The sequence below is a fragment of the Brachionichthys hirsutus genome, unplaced genomic scaffold (assembly GCF_040956055.1).
Source record: "Brachionichthys hirsutus isolate HB-005 unplaced genomic scaffold, CSIRO-AGI_Bhir_v1 contig_916, whole genome shotgun sequence".
In the NCBI taxonomy this organism is placed as follows: domain Eukaryota; kingdom Metazoa; phylum Chordata; class Actinopteri; order Lophiiformes; family Brachionichthyidae; genus Brachionichthys; species Brachionichthys hirsutus.
The window spans coordinates 200,001-216,363 of NW_027180327.1; the positions used below are offsets into that span (position 1 = coordinate 200,001).

A 16,363-nucleotide genomic window follows, 5' to 3' on the forward strand; every position below is an offset into this window, starting at 1 on the left:
GCCAATCAACCTCTATCTCATCAGAATATGGATGTCATCACACGAAACAGTGACTTTCAGCAGCTAAATCCAGTCACTCTGGTTTTCTTTGCTCCAGGGAGCAACATTAGCAGCATCTGGCCACATGAAACTCCGTATCAACGGCTGTAAAGCTGATGTTTGGACTTGATGCATGTTTTCTTCTCATGAGTAATTTTATTAGGCCCGAGCGCCTATCCTAGGCGTAAGGGGCTATTGCTTTTGCAACGCAGAAGACGACAAGTTGACGAGCGCAGCTCAACGGCCTGTCGGCCGGCGAGGGCCTACAACGCCGCTTGCGGCTTTAATTCAAGTTGCTTTTCCCCAAGTTAACAGCATTTTCTACATTTGTCAGCGTCTCACAAATGTTAATATGAGAACATCCTGGTCTTCAAAGGGAAGAAAAAGCTGACAAAAGATCATCTTCCTGGCCTCATTTATTGTTTGGGTTTGACTTGTATTACCAATGAAGCTGCTTATTTGATCTTATCCACTGTTGGATCTTAACCTGAGAGTCTTATCTCAACTCTGTTCCAGACCACCAACAAAGGAGTCTAGATCACTGTCTGTTAAACACAAAGTCCTTATTCACCGTCCCTCCACCAGACCCAGGACTCTCCAGCAACAATAAAAAGGTTCTAAACCAATATTTTAACCAGTGCTCTGCAGAGAAACAACCTGCGATAGTTTTAGCAACACATGCAATGGCCCTAAATGGTCATTTCTGACTATAGATATTGATCTTTTAAATTGTCTCCATGTACCATTGCTGTAATAGTTGACAAAATGTCAATTGCAAAGATTGCAGATCATTTTTGAAAGGCCACAGAGACATTCATTGTTTTTTTTTCACAAAATGGCACAATCAACACACAATGGGAACAAAGTGGATAAAACATTAAACATTCAAATTCATTTAGGCTGAATGAATTTCAACATTGGAAAACAATTCTGTAACTCATAATGGGAAAGTTAAAATTCTTCATTTGGGAGCATGCATTTCTTTTTATTTTCTTCCCAGCATGTAAGTTTGGATGAAGAGTCTTCGCTCCAAAAAGAAAGTTAAATAAAAAATAAATGCCTTGGAGACATATCTTCTGCACTTTCAGAAAAAAAACTGCAGTTTTTCACTTACTGTAAGACTAAAGAGCCTCTTTTCTCCAGGCAAAGCCATAAATAGCTGCCTGGAATCGCTCAAGCTCTGCTCTTATTAGACAAGCATGAAAATTGAGCTCTTTGTACATCTGAAAGAAAATAAGAGCAGAATCATGTTCAAAGGAAGAAACATCTTCAAGTGAACATGCTGTCTTTATTTAGAGACTATTGGGAGAGGAGTTCAGAGGTCTGACAGAGAGCTGTGTCACATGGTGCGTCAACAATCACTTGAAGCTCAACATCCAAATCAATTAACTCATGGTGGACTAATGGAGAAATAAGAGGCCCGAGAACGGAGCATGAAGAGGTGGGTCTAGATCCGTAAAAGCATGGAATGGACTCTTGATGCTGGTGTCCTCTTCTGGAAGAAACACAGCAGATGGGTCTTCCTGAGGAGACTCATATCCTTCAGTGTGTGCGACAGGATCCTGGATATCTATCTATCTTCCATCTCTGTGGGGTACCAGGATAGAGGCACTGAGTTTTGGCTCCTCAAGCTCATAACGGGACCAACTATGTAATGAGGTCATAACGGGACAATGTGGAGGTAGTGGTGGCGAGGAAGACGAGGATCAGACAAGCTGTGGCAGATGGGCGGCCCACTCAGCCAGCCGCATCGCACCAAGGCGTACGAGAGCGTGCTTCAGGCTCTCATTTAGTCACAATACCCGAGACGCCAGACAACATGAACACATTATATCTATAGACGTAACGAATATGGCTTGCAAAGGACAAGGCTAATGCAACACAACAATCTGCTGGGCTCTGCCTTGAGCTAATCCTGATGCTGTGCAACATACCAATGAGAATAACTGTGTGCAGGTGAATTAGCTTTCTTTTCACGAGCTTTTCATCCTAACTCTCTTCACTAGGGAACAATTCTGCCCCAACTGAAACACTGGAGACTGTGGGCATGTTTGCATACAGATGCAATATTCAATAGTGTAATGTAAAATAAATGATCACAGTAACAGATTATCAGAACTGTATAAAGACAGTGGTTTAAAGGGGATATTTCAGGGGCTTTGTTGGATTTGGAATGATCTGCATCAGTCTTGTATAATAAATCTGCATTCAGAATGCTAAAATGAATGAGGTGACACTGCCCAGTTCAAATCTATCGTTTGTATAATGTTAACATAAGTCATGTTATTGTTTTTAATTGAGCATTGCTCGCTATGAAATAATAATTTTAAGTAAAACGACATGAGTCCTCTACACAAAACCAACTGTGGATGAGCCTGTATCTTGTCTTCAACGTACTGCATGGACTGTACTTCACATGCATTCATACAGTAGTAACAGAAACTGCAATGCGAGGCGTCTACTCATCAGGAGGCTTAATCATCCACACTGTCACTCACCACCAACGGCGCATCCACTAGACTAGGACCAAATTAAGGTTCAACATTGAAGGGCACTTGGTGGACTGCAGGGGTCAGAGATCGAACCACCAACCTTCTGATGAGTGGACGACCTCCTGAGCCGCAGCCACCAGGAGAATGTAAAAGTATTGAAAACCAGTTTGTGCCAAGGGTTTGGAAATCACTTCACTTCAGCTGAGGAGTGCACTCACTGAGTATTTCCACGTGTGGCCTAGCATGTCATTATCGTGTTCAAGAGCACACTGGCTGTGATTTAGCATCCACTTTGTAAGAGCCAAGAGGTCAATGCTGCAGCAGCTACAGGTGTAGATGGAAACTACTCGGCTAAATGTCAGGTTTAGCATTGCGATTCAAAGCTGGAGGAATGTGCTCTTTTCAACAGCAAATGGACGGCACAGAACGCAGACCGCTGCATCAGAGGAAGCAGCAAGAAGGGCAACGCTTTGTTTCTGGCCTGCAACTAGTCCTGCAGTTATTTAGAAGCCAGAAGTCACAGCAGAAAGGACTTGAGACAGCCTCTCCACTAACAGGATGGCCTACATTCCTTGCAGCAATAAACTTATCATGGTCAGTCCTTCCAGTTTACAGCTGAGACAAATACAAATAGACTATTATTAAACTTCTCTTCTCTTCATCTTTTCTGTCATCAAAATCATCAAACGCTGTTGTCAGATATGTGGTGTGATTTGAACATTTGTAGCTCTGGATCACCAAACTCTGGGAGCAGAAAGCTCACATTGAACATCTGATACAATTTACACTGCATACAGTATATCTGAAGTGTGACTGTACTTGTACCCTAACATTCTATCTAATAAATATATTCATCATCACCTTACAGAACCTGCTAGAAATATGTTTACCTATTTTTTATATTATTATTTAAACTGGAATCTTGACCACTTTGTCGTAGTCTTATATCTTCTGTCCATGACAAATGACAAGAACAGCTGCAGCTGTTTACACAAAATAGCATCAGCAGCATTAACAGACTAAATAAGTCAACATTTGGACCCTTGAAAGTGGAATATCTGTCACACTAAGGCTTTCATGATATCATGACAGTTAATATGGTTAAAATAAAGCACTATAACAAAGTTATGCCAATGTCTCTTAAAATGTGTAAAATTATCTTCAACTTTTAAGTTTATCTTTCCTTTTTTGCTAAAACTGTGAACAAAAATAATCACAGATTATGAAGAGTCTGCCACCAGATGTAGCAAATAAATAAAACATCTTTACTATTAACAGAATATTAATATTTACTTTTTACATTTCATTGTTCCATTCAACACCAGAATAATAAGTAATACTACTTAACTCTGCCTGCATTCAACTACCTGACAACTACCACCCCCCCCCCCCCCCCTGAATTCTCCCGAGCCCCAAATCATCTGATATCAAAGGCTGTGGTTATAAGATAATGATAAATGTGTTACGCTACAGAGACCAACTCAGACAAATCTAAATGGGATCAATGTATACAACAGAGGGAGTCACATTTCCAAGCTGTTGGCTGTATCTTCAAACAGAGTTATCACAGGGATGCAACCTCTGCTCCAGCAGCATGTTGGAAAATCATTGCAGCAAAGGAAATGTGATGTTGACTAAACACAAAGTAGAAATCCACATCACCGACAATATGGAATGCATATACCAGAAAGCACAACATCAAGGTATTAAAAAACGGCCCCTATGTTTGGTTCTACATAGAACCCCGAGCAGAAGACACGTGAGGCCGTCCTCTGCAGTGCACAACCACAGATGTTCTGGAATACTAAAATAACAAGTAATGCCAGGGAGTCACATAACACAAAAAAAGATGGATGAAATCATACCTGTCTCTCCCCACAGAGTGTCGTGGCTATCAATTCTCACAGCATGCTCATTATTCAATGCCAGCAAGCCCCTCACAACCTGCCAAATAGAGACATTTAGATAAATAGCATACTGTTCCTGCATAAGGCATTAAACAAACAGTCACACTTTTCAAGACGTGCACATTTTCCAACAGAATAAACCACGTGTCGAAGCAAATAATTAAAAAATAATCACAGACGAGTCGAGAACTACAGTAACAAGGTCAAGCAAGTTGAGCCTAATCTGATTAATACTTTAAAGGGGTCTTCGCTTGGCCCGGTTCTGTTAATCTAAGCCAGGCCTTGGAATCAAATTCCAACTAATGAGGAAGCCAAACTAAACCTTGAGCCTGTATTGCACCTGGGCTGCTGAAGGCACTGTGATTGATCCTGCTTCAAACACACAAGGCCGAATGCTTTGAACTTCAAGTCGTCATCACTGAGAACAAGACGTACTTATTGTTCCCTCTGCTCTCTGGAAGCATTTGTTGAAGTTTGTCGTTAAAATGTGTTTTGAGGTACAACAACCCTTTTGTGCAGAGTGTACTCATTTTTTTATTTCATTTCTTTGAGGTGAGATAGCGTTTCACCAACAGGACATAAAAGTGTCCCCTGGTATTCGTTATGTAAGGGTGATTGTGTGTAAAGTAAAACATGTGCATGTGTCAGTCAGTCAGACCTGTGTGTGTCCCATGCTGGAGGCTGCTATCAGAGCCTGCTGCAGAGCTTTGTTCTTCAGAGCGCAGTCCTGCTGCTGCCCCTCAACACTCCATTCTTCCTCCAACAGGTACTGGATAATCTCTGGATGTCCTCTGAGAGCCGCATGGACAAGAGCACACTGGCCACTCTTATCTACACGATCAATCTGAAAATACATTAGAGAAGGGTTAATTTTATGACACCAAAACAAACTAAACACGCCCAACGCTTGCATTAACTGGACATTTAAATAGCTGGGTCTCGTGCTGCCTTAATGTAGCCTCACGTAATGTTAGCTCCTCACCTTGGCCCCACACTTGCAGAGCAGCATCACTAATCCCAAGTGTCCTGCAGCAGCTGAGAAGGAGAGGGGATGCATGCCATTTTCAGACACCACCTCTACACTCGCTCCAAACTCCAATAGCAGGGCTGCAATTTCCTGGTGCCCAAGGTGGCACTGGACGCAAAGCACTGGCGCGTTGTTCAGAACCTCTGTGCGGTAATTCACATTGGCCCCGCCCAGCATCAGCAGACGACTGACCTGTTTATACAAATTAAAAAACAAAGCACATGCAGCTCGGTTTGAACATTTTCAAAGGCTTAGTATCTGCCGTCCTGTATTATCTGCAAACATAGGCTTTGTAATATTTCCTTTCAACTGAACTGAAAAAGTATTGCATCATCTCGAAACAAAATACAGACATTGCCATGCTGCAATGCAGCCACATGACGGCCATGGATTTAACTCCATCAACATTTATCTCAAACGTCTTTACAATCTACAAACCAGAGATTACAGACCCTCGCCTCCAAAAGACTATTCGATCTTGTGAGACAGTAAACAGGGCTTCCGGATCAGAGGGGCCAATCCTGCTCGAGCTTGCTGCTCCGGAACATACTACACAACACCTTCTGGACTCTTTTTCCCATCATGCCACTCGTGTCCCTCTCTCTTAAAGTAACACTCCCATGTTACAGCACAGGCACAATTCCTGTTCATGTAAAAATAATTCTAGAATCTGGATCCAGATCCGGATCAACGCCATTCTCGGGGAGGACCGAGCCACGGACAGAACCTTGCTCGTGTAAAATTTTCAAGTCGATTGGGTTACTAGTTTTTGAGTTATGCGCTCGGACAGACAAACAAACAGACAGACAGACAAACGGACCCAATTGCAATACCCTCGCCTCCTCTTCGGCGAGGGTAATGACAGCCCATTTATCATTTGATTTTCAATTCAGATCAGGAAGGACTTTGCAAACTGGACTGAATTTGTACAGTTTTCTATACCCATGAATGTTTACAATTTTATGATCATTGATTTGAGAACTCTGTATTCAATGACTTATTTAAACAGCAGCAGAACCGATTTCTGAGAGTCCAATATGCACTTGGTTTTACCCTTGTAATTTCTTTTGAAGCAAAAGCTCATATTCTTTAAACCACTGGAGATTTTCCCCCAAACAAAGGTCAGACGCTAAATGAAGTGGTCACATTCTGCTGAATGCAATTATTAAGTGTGCTGTTCTCTCCTAGAATGAGGAAATCAAAATCAAAGCTAAGTCGAACGGAACCACCGAGCCAGAAGAATATCTGACAACATGAAATGAAATTGTGTGTTATTTGTTGGAGCCACTGTGGAGCAAATTAACAGCGATTCTCTAGTTTTCCCAGAGGACAGTGCAAGGTCATTCTGTAAATGTCTCTGTGAGTGATGTTCCACTTCCACACAATAACTGGCTAATAGATAACGATGACAACCAGTGACGGAACAACCCTGAAATGTTAAGAAAAAACATTGGACGATTTAGAATATATCATAGCAGGAAGAAAGAACAATGACCCTCTCCCCTCAAAAATATTACCAGGACTCTAACAAGCCCTGCTGCTGAGATTATCTGCAGATTATATTTATGGTAACAGGAACGGTTTATCCTTAGACGACTTTGTGTTTCCCCATTAATCTTGTCCTGATCTTTTTACTCCTCTTATTTCATTTTCCCCCCATCCAGGCCACTATTTCATCAACTATCAACTTTTCAATTTCCTGCAAACATTTTTAATTTTCTGTTTCTTCTATAAGAAAAATAATAGCTAAGAGCATTATATGAAACAGCATATTAGTTCAGGTACAAGATGCAAACTGAACAAACCTTTTATATCTAACCTCTTATTTTTCTCTTGCATTCTAAAAGCAATAACAAAGATGCCGTCCTGCTCACCATTGATGATTGGTCGGTCTTCCATCACCGACAAACTGCCCTTATTTTTATTTTCCAATTTACTCATCACTACATGAAACACATTGCAAATAGATCACTTTCATTGTCCTTCTTTATAATGAAACAAAAACGTGTTTACAATATTCTCAATATACTTCATATCTTGAACATTATATTTTGTAATATTGCTCCCACATAGAATTTCTCACTCAGGAACTGCAATTGCATGATCAAAGCATGTTTTGGGGGAGGATCCAGACTCCCCCGATAACATGACCCCCCCCAAAAAAGGGAAAGAAAAGAAGAAAACACCATGAGAGCGAATGGAAAAAAGAAACACAACCCCAATAAGGTAAACTTTGGCTCTGACCTAGCTTGACATAAAAATATACAAATTAGATAAATGCTAACTGTCAAAAGTGTTGCGATAGAAACTCATGCATGAAAAACACGTTCCCCTCACAAAAACAACTAGAAAACGACAATCAGAGATTGCAGACCCTCGCCTCCAAAAGACTATTGGATCTTGTGAGACAGTAAACAGGGCTTCCGGATCAGAGGGGCCAAACCTGCTCTAGCTTGCTGCTCCGGAACGTACTACAAGAGTCCTGGACTCTTTTTCCCATCATGCCATTCGTGTCCCTCCCTCTTTTTCCCCATCATGCCATTCGTGTCCCTCCCTCTTAAAGTGACAGTTTACAGCACAGGCACAATTGTTTTACACAAATGTAAAAATAATTCTAGAATCTGGATCCAGATCCGGATCAACGCTGTTCTCGAGGAGGACCGAGCCACGGACAGAACCTTGTTTGTGTAAAAATTTCAAGTCGATTGGGTTACTAGTTTTTGAGTTATGCGCTCGGACAGACAAACAAGCAAACAAGCAAACAGACAGACAAACGAACCCAATTGCAATACCCTCGCCTCCCCTTCGGCGAGGGTAATTAATTAAAAATCACTTAAATAAATGTAAGGCGATTCATTAAAAAATAAAAGCAAGCAGAAAAAATCAATTTCAATGATGTTCATTGCTTCTACTCAAGCACTATTGCTTTTCTGATAACAGCCCGGCAGCATTGATGGAACAAATGACAAGTAAGGGAATGCATCACTTTTTGTGGTTTTTCATGGCGTTTCCCACTGAGTCTCTGACTAATCATAATTTGATAAATCACATGTGATCTGAAACATTTAGGAAGGCTTTACCTTGACATTTGGTGTGTAGAGATTCCTCAAGGAGGCCAATGCTGCAGAGAGACCATCAGCACTGCAGCTGATCCACAAAGCCTGCAGCACGCTGGATGAAACACCTGTTTTCTTACTCAGGCCCTGCAAGCACATTGATAAACACAGAAACAACATGTATCAATGTGCACGTATATATTAAGTCATTGAACTTGAGCTGCAAAAGACATCACTGTTCCTCTTCACATCCCAAAGCTTGTCCTCTGGTGAACTCTGCTCACTACCTGCATTAATTAACAGTGGGTGCCATGGAATATCTAAAAAGGATGGCTTTCAAGCAAAGATGAATGAAGCAAGTATGTATTGGTCCCACAGCTGTACCTTGAAGATGTGTGCTTTCAGAATATGATGTCCAAGTTCCATGGTCTGCTGGCGATTCAGTTTCCCCTCTTGGCGGGAAAGCATGAAAGCCATGAGAGCATGGCCGGTCCTGATTTAGAAAAGAAGAGAGGACACTCAGCTGTGAAGCAGACTAATAATAACAAACTTAATATTCTAGATATGTTTTTATAATACAATTTCATTTTATTCAAGATCTGGATTTGAGCTTTTCTCTAAAACTTCTTTAAATTCTGGTCATGAAAAATGTCTTCTTGTTTCCACGGGCAACTCGTTACTATTTTGAAACAAATGCTCAGTAATGCCCTCCAAAGAATGGAAAAGAGTGTGAAACCTCTGGGTTCTCCTTTCCGTCCTTACTTTACTACAATCTGTAATTAATTAATCCAAAGTAGAGCTTCATTAAAGGGCAAGCATAACTGCAGATAACGTTAATCTGGTTAAACTTCTCTCTCTGTGCCTGTGAACAAACAGAAAAGCAGTGCAGCCAGCTTTTGTCTGGAAGTGCACCATTCCCTGTGCCAGACTCTGATGCCTTTGCTTTGTTAATGGTAGCACTGGAACACTGTGAATGACCAGAATATGAAGCTCGGCTCCGGTCCATTTAGTGACTGCTGTGGGAGCAGAGGTGACACTGATGAGCAACAGGGAAGATGCAAAGCAAACCAAAATGATATCATCCAATTTATTAAGTGGGAATGACTGAACTCTCTAATGTGGGTAAAGGGGCTCAGGAAATACAATTACGTAGCTCAACTCCAGCAGATGAGCCTAGAAAACAGGGCAGGAAGGGCACAGCAGGATGATCTGATCATTCGCTGCAGCCTGAACGCTCTTCAGGTGAGATTCAAAGCTCCATTTCCATTATAGTGGATGTTTTCAGTTGGCAGGGAGACAATGGTTAGAAGACTCACTAATATAGAGACATTTACCAAATGAGTCCAATACATTTTAGGCTTTCACCTCTTTGAGGCTGGGATGAAAACCCACTGGATTGCTCACAATCTGTAGTTATTCTGTGTAATGAATCTCGGTATGTTGGCAGCATCCGTTTTCTCTTATGAAAGCAAGTTGCAAGCATATCCCATAGGAAGCATGGGATAGGCTCCAGCAACACCCTTGATCCGCAAGGCGGACAAGAAAATGAATGATTAATTAATGGAATTATTTTTTTATATGTATTTGCATATCGTTAGCCTGATAGCATAATTTGGCCAAATTGTGATATAATTGTGATGTGACTCATGTCCTTTTTCTTGTTTCTTGTTGTATGACTTCGGCTATTAGGCTATCGATAAGTTTATTCTGTACATGCTCACAACTCCACTGCCAGCGTATCTCCACTCGTCGTAACAGCGATTTCTTGTAGCTAAACACACTTGAAAATTTTTAATTGAATAAATCCGTCGTAACTTTAAGTGAGGACCACCTGTAAATGCCTGAATTTCATTCAACTTCCTGCATAGGATAGAAATCTCTCACAACATAGTTATTGATTCAAACATCGTAGGTTCATGGCAGTTTAGGTTTCAAACACACAGGTGGCAAAGATTTACAAACTGCAAAGAAAGAATTCAGAAACAAACAGAAGTACTGAAGTTCTTATGAGTACAAAGACCACTACAATGAATAATATGAAGTTCAACTACGATGTGTGGTGAGAGAATCGTTATGACTGCAGACTCGTCATTGCAGTAATAGTATAATCCTGAAGGGAGAGCTGCTGAGCAAATACATTTGCTTAACAAGCAGAGGACTGACCTGGGGTCACAAAGGAAGTCTGTACTCTCGCCGTCAGCTCTCCACACCAGCCACTCTCTGAAGGAGGGATGGCAAAACATGCGTGTCTTGTCCCGTCGTTTGATGAGGAAGCACGAGAGCAACTCCATCCGCTGTTGGAAGTCTTCCCATTGGAGCTCCCCGTGGACGAAGGCGGCATTGATAGCCTGGAACAGCTGCTCGTCAGTCAAGGGGTGCAGGGAAGCGAGCGCTACGTTGAGAATGGGTAGAGAGCGCTCAAAGGCTGAATTGGTCATAAACTTTATGTTGCACTGTAACTGGTAGAGCTCTGCCAATGAGACGGGGACAACTTTGTAGCTGGCGCTCTTGATCACGAGGTGGTCTCTCTCAAACAGGTCCAATGTGAGTTTTAGATACAGGTACGAGCCCTGGCTACGTGAGATCAGGTGGCTACTGAGCTTCCCAACAGTGATCGGGTCAGCCTTCCCATTCAGGCTAATATTGTTCAGGATATCCCTGCTACCATTGATGCGGTACTGGATATATGCGTTGAGGTCGTCGTTAATTTCCTTGTTATCAGAAGAGTCATCCAGAGAAATCTTAGAGAAGGGCAGAAGGCTGGTGATCTCCTAATGAAGAAACAAGATCAAGGTACAGAAAAGAAGTTAGATGTGAGGAGACTGATCCAGTTCAGAAAACATCCAAATTAAACATAATCTAATTGTATCTCTTATTTTCTAAGGATAATCTACTGATTTCATGGCTGACTTTTGTAGTTATTAAAAATAAATGTTCAGTTGCAACTTGCTGGGTTTTGAAAGATGGGCAAAGAGAATGCAATCTATTGATAAAACTCCTCTCGGTTGTCACACACACAGCTTCCATAATTTAACCTGAAAATTCTAAATTGCTGTTGCCGAAATGGGATAAAGTGTTTAACTTTTAACTGATACCATGTTGATCTGGCAGAGGTCTGCTGGAAAAAGCTTTATTATTAGCTCATCTCTACTAAACCAACTACTGTGAGGTACTACGTGAACAACCGACACTACGTACATGTGTTTTCACATTTCCAGGCGCTAATATAACTCTAAATACAATTGTTTGTAATTCTCCTTTTTCAGATAAAGATTATTTTCAATGTAAAATTTCATTCGTAATACCAAAATCCACTTTAAATGTTAATTTGATTTCCAAATGAGGCACTTGAGTTGAGGGGATTTAATAGAAGATGTACAATCATTTTATTGGAAAAGAGCTACTATCATATTTAATGAATTATTATAACGTGTTTGGTGCCTGTGAATACATTTCAGTGAGGAACATACTGTCTTCACGTAGGACAAAAACCCAGACTGTGTCACACATGGGTGGAGGAGAGGTGGGTTTAAGCGCTTTAAGATGAGGTCTGAGCCAGAGCTCATAGTTTAATCTCTGTCCTTAGGGTTGGAGGAAGCAATGCATCATCATCATCATCGTATATCCTCCAAACCTCAGCCTATCTGAGGCTGCACAAACATTGCCTAAACAAGATAAGGCTTCTCTTTTTCAAAGATAACGTACAGCAAATAGACACACAAACTCTTGTATCTATACATGCACCAAGTCAGAGAAATGCACTTGTCATAATCCTAGAGGCCTGTGAATTGCTCACAGATAGGTCTATTAGTCTATCGTCAATATTCTGAACTGTAACGCCTGGGCAAAATTCTGCTTGCTTGAAGAGTAAAATGCATCGACACAGAAATATAATGATGTTACAATGCTTCTTTTAAAGAATAAACATGACTTTTCATTGCTACAAGAAAGATTTGTCTATTATATGTAGTTTCCTTGGACATAAGAAACTGTCCAACACATTTATAGGCTGTGAAACAAATTTTAACTCAATAAGAACCTGCTGACAGAAAAAAATTATCTTTTACAGTGTGCAGTCAACTTGGATTTCCATGTTCTGATAATGATTAATTATGGCATGCCGTTCAGGAACTTATTATATATATATATCAAAAGTGCTGGAATATATATATGAAAAGTCTGAGAATATGGACCGAACTATGAAAAGTCTGAGAATATGGACCGAACTCTGGAATATATATATGAAAAGTCTGAGAATATGGACCGAACTCTGGAATATATATACGAAAAGTCTGAGAATATGGACCGAACTCCGGAATATATATTTTGATATATATATTCGGATATTTTCAAATATATATTCAGACATTTTCATATATATATTCAGAAATTTCCATATATATACATTCAGAAATTTCCATATATATATTCAGAGATTTTCATATATATATTCAGAAATTTCCATATATATATATATTCAGAAATTTCCATATATATATATATATTCAGATATTTTAATATATATATTCAGAAATTTCGGTGCACGGGAACATACGTATGGAAACCGCAGTGTAGTGGTTAGGGTTCCGCGCTCTCACCCCTGCGGTCTGGGTTCGGTTCCCGGTCGGGGAGCCAGATCAACCTTGTGTCATTAATAGAGTCAGCTCGAGATCTAGTGCCAGCAATCCTCAATGGGGCTCGCTTGTACTGTAATACATGCTGTAAGTGTCCGTCTGACGCGTGATGGCTGGCGTGCCGACAGACACAGAATCAGTGTTGGTGTGCTGACATGCTTCTTATTCTAATACAAGTTGCACATTCTTTATTTTGACCATGCATGCACACCATTCATGTGCACACGTAGCCAACATTCTGTAAAAACAGAAGCAGGCTAATTTAAAATACCCTCTGTTTGATGACTTTAATTATATGTTCTTCCAAAGACATATATATAATATGTTAGATAAGCTTAAAATATTGCTTATAATTAATGAGCTCTTCCTTACCACTAAATTGACCCGAACAGTGACCACCACTTTAAGCCACGGGGGGAACTTGGTAATGATCTTGGTGATGAAAGAGGCGATGGTGTCTCCGTAATCAGGCTTATGGAACTCGGCTTCGTTCAGACCATCTATCAAGATTATGTGGTCTTCCTCTGGAATCTTCTGCTCTGGAAACACACAGAAAACCAGCAAAGCTCATAACAGCGCTAGCTGTCAAACCTGCTCTGTGGGGACTCTGTGGGGCAGAGAGGCTGTTTTTTGAACGCAGTAAGTAAACCCTTTCTCAGTGTCGTGGTCAGAGTGCCTTTACTAACAGCCTTCACACTCACATCACGACCTACTAAAATGTAAAATTACAGTCCATACTTTCACTGGCTTTCTCTCACTCTTTGATAAGGCCATACATTTATAATAGTCTTATTTAGCATACATATGTTTGCAAGCTGAGCAGAGACTACAGGTGGCTCTGAAAGGAACTACAGATAGTCCTCACTTACCGACCACGGTCATTCCAAAGTTTAAACGTATGTGTTTAGCATCAAGGAATCTCTGTTATGCTGAGCGGAATGCACTGGCTGCAGAGTTGTGAGTTTATTACGCATGTACAGTATAAATGTAAGTATAAACATGTTTTCATTCATCGATTAGTTTTCATGTCTGCTTTATCCACCTTTTGGGTCACGGGTGTTGCTGGAGCCTATCCCATCTTTTCTATGGGCGAGAGGCAAAGTATAACCCGGAAGCGTCACCAGCACATCGCATTTTTACCACACAAAATGTTGGCCAAGTTGTCGGTCAACGGAGGTTTTGTGGAACGGTGAAATCGTTATGCGATGGGGTCTTCGGACCGTAACTCCGTCGTTAAGCGAGGACCACCTTTACATAATTTCCACTTCTGCCAAAGGTGAGCGTTGTTCTTATTAAATAACATGAAGCTGGGTAACACCAGAGTAAGTCCTCAAACATGAAATATATTATAAGACCTGGTTTCAAGTAGATGGAAGAGTAAAGGACAAGCCCTTCAATAGTTTTACTTTTTATTTTTTTTAAAGCAGCACCTATTTAGAGTTCTATTTTGAAAAGCTTGGTTGACTGCAGTTTTATTTGACGGCCAAATCCTCCCTTTGTTCATGTTATCTGGTATGTTTGTATGCACAGGTGGAACAAGTTTATGTTACTAAAAGTAAATGAATAAAAAGTAGATAACAAACATGAAAGATGTATTACCTTTACGAAGAGTAGCTAATGGCTCAAGGACACCCCTTCGGAAAGCAGCCATGGGGTCTTGAACACAGGAGCGCAGACTGAGCATGCTCTGGAGGTGGGGCTCTTTCAACAGCAGCTCCCGGTAGCCACTGAGCTGGTGTGCTCTGCACAGCAGGGCAGCAATACTATGTACAAACTCTGGAACCAGGCAAGTGTATGTGTTATCAGCCTGGCAGTAGTGATACGCCACAACCTGGAACACAAGGGACAGGCAGAACACATTTTAAAAATGGATATTTCAGACGTAGGAAGTGTGTTAAGACAAAGAACAGAGCATTCATTAGGGTTTATCAATTTATATCAATTCTGTGAATACAGCAATGAGACTTTTTTATATTCATTGCACAAAGTGACTTGTCAAGTCTGCTTTAGAAGGAAAAGGAGGGACACAGATGGGGAAGGAGGAAAGAGTTGGAATGGGGATGTATGATTTAAATTATAGGCACACGTTTCCAGGGCAGCAGGAGGATGGAACAGGTGAGCTGTTCCAACACTGGCTTCACGCCTCCTGCTGCTTCATATCACCGCATCACCAATGAAGACCAGGTTTGGGAAATTCAGTGACTAATGCCTGGCTTTCATCTGTAGCTGCAAAGAGGACTGCCAAGTTGGTTATTTGCAATTCCACCTATCGAACTTGTACAATAAGAGTGCATGAGTCAAATCCTTTGGACCAAAGCATAGCCGTCATATAGAGGACAGGTATTCAATAAACTAACACAACTGTTGAGTTATAATTCTGAATGTATATTATTTATAATTGACAATGTTGGTACATGCTTAAGTCAATAAATAATTGTCAAGTCATGGAGATTTATGTTAAGCAATATACCAAAGTGGCACATTAAGCATTAACATCAATGTTATGGTTCTGACTTCAGAACCCAGGCAAATAATAACAACTAGAGTGACCTGCTGTTTGTATAAAAACAAGAGCTTTGGATGAGTGAAAAAGAAACTGCAGATGCTGGAGTAGAGGAGTGTTTCAGACTACGGCTTCATCACCGAGCGACAGTCTCAACAAATGATGTTGCAGCATTCTGCAGTGCACCTGCAGGTCTATCTACAGGCACAACCATTTCTTTACTATTATTATTTACTGAAAAGAAATGCTGAAAAACATGTCACAGGAGTAAGACATAACATTTGTCATAAACCACAAACTGTGAAGGCATATGTGCCCCTTTTATGATACCCCATTTAAATCAATGATTGAAAAGATCTGACAAAATCTGACAGAAGCTGGCAAGTGTTGCATCAGTATTCAAACATCCACAGAGCGGAGAACAGAGGCATATAAAATCGGCTGCTGGAAACACTTCCCACAATAATTGGCTTGAGGGATTTAGCTTGGTTTTCCTTGACTTTTATATGAGCCTCACCGGCATAAAGTCAGCGATTTGATGCATGAAGTTTAGCATTCCCTGTTGGCAAGGCAAACTGCACACCAGTTATCTAATGCTCTATTTCACTACTGAGGACAAGGCAAGAACGCTAAGTCCTACCTAAAGGGAGGCAAACATATAATGAGTAACATTAAAAATGAGGACAAAGCAGGATCAGTGACAGA

At 40.8% G+C, this 16,363-nt stretch overlaps 1 protein-coding gene across 1 annotated transcript in view; it reads right to left on the reverse strand.

Annotated features, from left to right (window-relative positions):
* LOC137912835 (protein TANC1-like) overlaps positions 1-16,363 on the reverse strand; it is an 87,317-nt gene that overhangs the window by 7,403 nt on the left and 63,551 nt on the right. The window contains exons 10-17 of the mRNA XM_068756966.1: positions 14,755-14,986; positions 13,528-13,694; positions 10,685-11,292; positions 8,906-9,014; positions 8,546-8,668; positions 5,421-5,657; positions 5,097-5,282; positions 4,397-4,475 (exon numbers count right to left, since the gene is read on the reverse strand). Of these exons, the coding sequence (XP_068613067.1) occupies positions 4,397-4,475; positions 5,097-5,282; positions 5,421-5,657; positions 8,546-8,668; positions 8,906-9,014; positions 10,685-11,292; positions 13,528-13,694; positions 14,755-14,986 (1,741 nt within the window). The remainder of the gene's footprint in view (positions 1-4,396; positions 4,476-5,096; positions 5,283-5,420; positions 5,658-8,545; positions 8,669-8,905; positions 9,015-10,684; positions 11,293-13,527; positions 13,695-14,754; positions 14,987-16,363) is intronic.